The sequence below is a fragment of the Diprion similis genome, chromosome 14 (genome assembly GCF_021155765.1).
Source record: "Diprion similis isolate iyDipSimi1 chromosome 14, iyDipSimi1.1, whole genome shotgun sequence".
NCBI classification, from domain to species: Eukaryota; Metazoa; Arthropoda; class Insecta; order Hymenoptera; family Diprionidae; genus Diprion; species Diprion similis.
In genome coordinates, this window is record NC_060118.1 from 313,156 (window position 1) to 317,279 (window position 4,124).

Below are 4,124 nucleotides of genomic sequence, written 5' to 3' on the forward strand. Positions count from 1 at the left end.
TAACATCGATGGTGAGAACACGCGCGAAAATTTAAAAAATTCTAGCTACAACTGTAGAAAGCAAATTAAGCGCGAAAATTTCAAATTGTCATTGTTAAAAATAAGTATAAAATATAAGAATTCAATGTAAATTAGATCAAGTAAAATTGAATTAATTAAATATTCTAATCAACAGCGGGAAATTCAATTGAAAATATAGATTTATCATCAAACTTCGTATTCACTATTCACTGTACAAACTGAACAATACAATACAAGTGAGACAATGAAAATTTTATATGAAAAATGAGTACAAAAATAATATTATTCATTTAAACAAAAACATATTCTAAAGAAATTAAATATTTTAATATTAAGTTTCGTTTCCCATAATTTTCTAGGAAATCCACTAAGAGAATACTGACATTGAAATTATAACTTTAGACCAAAGGAATAATTACAATAGGAATCTATCGTATACCAATATTAATAAAAAATTAACATCACAACCTTGTGGTATGACATAAACGAAGACTGTACATAGACTTAAATGTAAATAGCTTGTTTATCAAGTTTTTAGCTTCGAAAATGCAACAGTGATATATAATAACGAACTAATAGAACAGTACCATCGTTTCATGAATTTTTTCCCACTAATATGAGCAGCATCTAGTCTAGGATTAAGTCCATTGACATATTTTCAGCAATAATATGGTCTCAAATGGGTTAAATTATAAACCCCAGTCTTCAGTACTTAAACTACTTAAAAAAAGTAATTTGTCTAAATTACTTCCACTAAGACGATTTCGATCGTCAGTCTTTACTTTTCCAGCTTCAGAAAAAAGCCGTTCGCATGGAACAGATGTTCCAACAACGCAAAAATATTCCATCGCGACTCTGTAAAGATTTGGATAAGAAGGTTTTAATAACTGCCAATGTTTCAGGGGATTTTCAGCTCTTGGAATGACTGGTTGAGAAATGTATTGCTTGAGTTCAAATGTCAATCCATCCGTTGTATAAACTGTCGCACTTGTTTTGGCTACAAGATCATCATGATGTCGCCAAATATTATTTTTATTTAACAATTCAGCTTTTGAGTCCTCAGTAGCTGTTGTAGCTGAAACGCCTGGAACTGATTTCGCGTCAGAGTTTTTAAAAGACTTCATTCGTCTATTTATAAGATCCATCGCATTCGAGGCAGATATCGCTTTTTAAAAATGTAATTTCTTGAAACGTGGATCTAATATAGTTGAGATACATAATGTTTTGAATGATTCAATATCATTGAATTGTTTTGCAAGTTCAGTAAGTAGATGAGCTTTAAATGTGCTTCCAAATTCTGTTTTTGGTTTGGATATGCTAACTTCTTTTTCCACAACAGCAATGGCTGGTATAATGATACTACTTGTTAAATAGGAATTGCCGCTTATTTGAGTGATAATAATCATTATAGGCTGCATTAAACGAACAAGATCTCTCAGAATTGACGTTTCTTCGTGGCTTAACATCGGAGGAGGATTGCCACATTTGGAAGTTACAGGATATACATAGTTTTCTAAAAGTAAAAATCTTTCGAGCATGTCAAAAGTGGAATTCCACCTTGTGTCAACACTTTGAAGGAATTTCAGAGCAGTTCCTTCTGATTTTCCATCACGTTTTTGTAGCCTTATTAATTCGTCAGAAGCAGGTACACTTTTTCTTGTCACTGTGACAATATGTTTAACTTTATCAATAATTGCTTTGACATTTGGCATTTTAGATATAGCCTTAGGAACCACATGAGACAGACGATGAGCAAAGCATGGGAGTCGTTTGTCTTTGTCCGGTGCAAAAATGTCATTGATGGATTTCACCATATTAGACGCACTGTCGCTTATCACCGCAGTTATTTTATTTTTTTGCAAGTCAAACGTTTCAAAAATAGATAATAAAGCTGTTGATATATTTTCTGCGTTATGCTCGACATCCAGTTCTTTAACACAAAGATTTATACTTTTTATTTCTAAATTATCTTCAGATAAATAATGCGCAGTTGCACCCAAGTAGCTTTTTTGTGAATTGTCAGTCCAAATATCACACGTAATAGAGTAAAATGGGCATGTATTTAGTTCAGTCATGACTTTTGCTTTTAGGACATCATATTTGTCAACCATTAACTTAGTCATAGTTTTGCGACTGGGCATAGTGTAATGAGGTCTTGCGGTCTTTAAAAACTTTTGTAAGCCCCTTTTTTCAACGCAGCGGAGTGGCATATGATCAACTGCCATCATATAAAGTAAAGAATTAGTCAGCTTCTCAGCTTCTACACCTCCATCTGTATAACATATTATAAAATTAGTATGAATGAAAATTTTTATTATAAATAAATATAAAGTCAAACATTATAAATTAACCTGCATAAGAATTCACTTTTTTGTACAAGTCAAGAACAGGATTCCTCTGAGAACATAAAACAAAAGAAGTGTTGATTAAATATTCAATTTATCAGTTAATTGAATGCGTAAGATTTTGTACATACCGACATTTGAGTTTCAGTTTTTGATTTTTTATTTTCGACAGTAGTGCTAGAGGCCTGTGCAACTGTTGCGATAGAGCGTTTTTTGGTATTTAATTGTAGATCAGTCGGAATACACAGTTTGTGCTTTGAATGAAGGTGTCCACGTAAATTTGATGTATTTCCTGAGGTTTTTATAACACTCTGGCAAAATTTGCATCGCGCAGAATTGGAATCAATCGTAGCGAAATAGTCCCAAACTTTACTTCTATTTTTGGAGCTATAAAAAGTGAATAAAAATATGAAAACACATTTTGTACACTGCAATAAATACGAATGAAACCATTGGTACAGTTAAATAAAAATAAAATAATGACATACATTGATGAGTTACCAGGATCGGGAGTCAATAAACCATTAGCTACGAAAGGATGAATAATTCAAAAATTAATTTTCAATCAATGTATAGTTATAGCTTTCAAGGTATTTAAACAAAGTAAAACATTTACCGCTGTTATTGGAATGTGTGGTTTGAGAAACTTGTTTGGATTTATTAAATAATGGAGGCTCGCTGGGTAAGACAGTATTTTTAGGAATAGCAGACTGGGTTACTGTTTTGGCTGAGGAACTTAAAGTTTTGGATGAAGAATTTTCATCTTCATTGTCAGGATTGGATTCAGGTGGATACTTAAGAAGATCGGTTTGGAAAGAGAATAGGAAAATAATGATTAGATATGACAGCACAAAGTAATAAAAAAATATTCTCATAAAATCTCGGAATATACATACTAATCCATATCATCGAAAGACTTCCAGATGTGTTTAATGACATTATCTGGAACAGTTATTCTGCAAGAGTTGATCATTTCTTTCACGAATTTGTAAGCATATTTATCGTTGTCTGAAAATGTGAAAGATATTAAAAGATTATTAAAATCATAATACACATCAGTGGTTAAAAATTCCGATTGCAACCTATTGACAAGAATAGAATTTGGATTATTTTCTAATTGAAACAAATCGGATTTAATCAGAAAATAATTGAATTCCATCGCTCTAAATAGGATTTAATCAGGATTTGTAACCAGGAATAAAAATAATAATTATTATTAACTTTATCATCATTACTGTTATTATTATTATTAATATTATGTACATACGCTTAAGTCTCGAATATTCAGCTGCTGTTAAACCACATATGTTGTATGAATCAGCGTCCGGTTGATTGATTTTGAACCACATCTGAAATGTCTTCGTATCCTCTTCTACTCAAGAAATAAAACAAAAATAATTTAGATTAATCTGGTATTAAATTTATTTTTCTTACTCAAGATTTAATTAAATTTTTCCCAGTAGCATTGAAAATTTTTTTTAAACCTGAGAAAAAATGAGAGGTTATGTGAAAGTACTTACCACGGTTACGGTCATCATTCATTATTGATGATTTATCAATTGAATTAATTGAAAATTGCAACTATTAAATATTAATTTAATAGATTGATAATAACAATTATTATTTTTGAAAGTACTGGAGTATGAACTACAAGAATGTAAAATTCAATTTGTAGTCAAACGCAAAAAGTCTTCTTGGTCAAGCGTTACGCTCTTAGGTTGGGTTGAGGGCACTTGAACAGACAACTTTTTGAGGGTT

At 31.1% G+C, this 4,124-nt stretch overlaps 1 protein-coding gene across 1 annotated transcript; it reads right to left on the reverse strand.

Moving 5' to 3' along the window:
- Positions 1–207: 207 nt before the first annotated feature.
- Positions 208–3,908, reverse strand: LOC124414916 (E3 SUMO-protein ligase ZBED1-like). The gene is made up of 8 exons (XM_046896082.1): positions 3,887–3,908; positions 3,634–3,738; positions 3,263–3,374; positions 2,498–2,753; positions 2,373–2,418; positions 1,238–2,293; positions 770–1,105; positions 208–239 (listed from the first exon to the last, which is right to left on the reverse strand). The coding sequence occupies exons 1-8, from the start codon at positions 3,906–3,908 to the stop codon at positions 208–210; spliced, it is 1,965 nt and encodes a 654-aa protein (XP_046752038.1).
- Between the last annotated feature and the right edge of the window lie 216 nt (positions 3,909–4,124).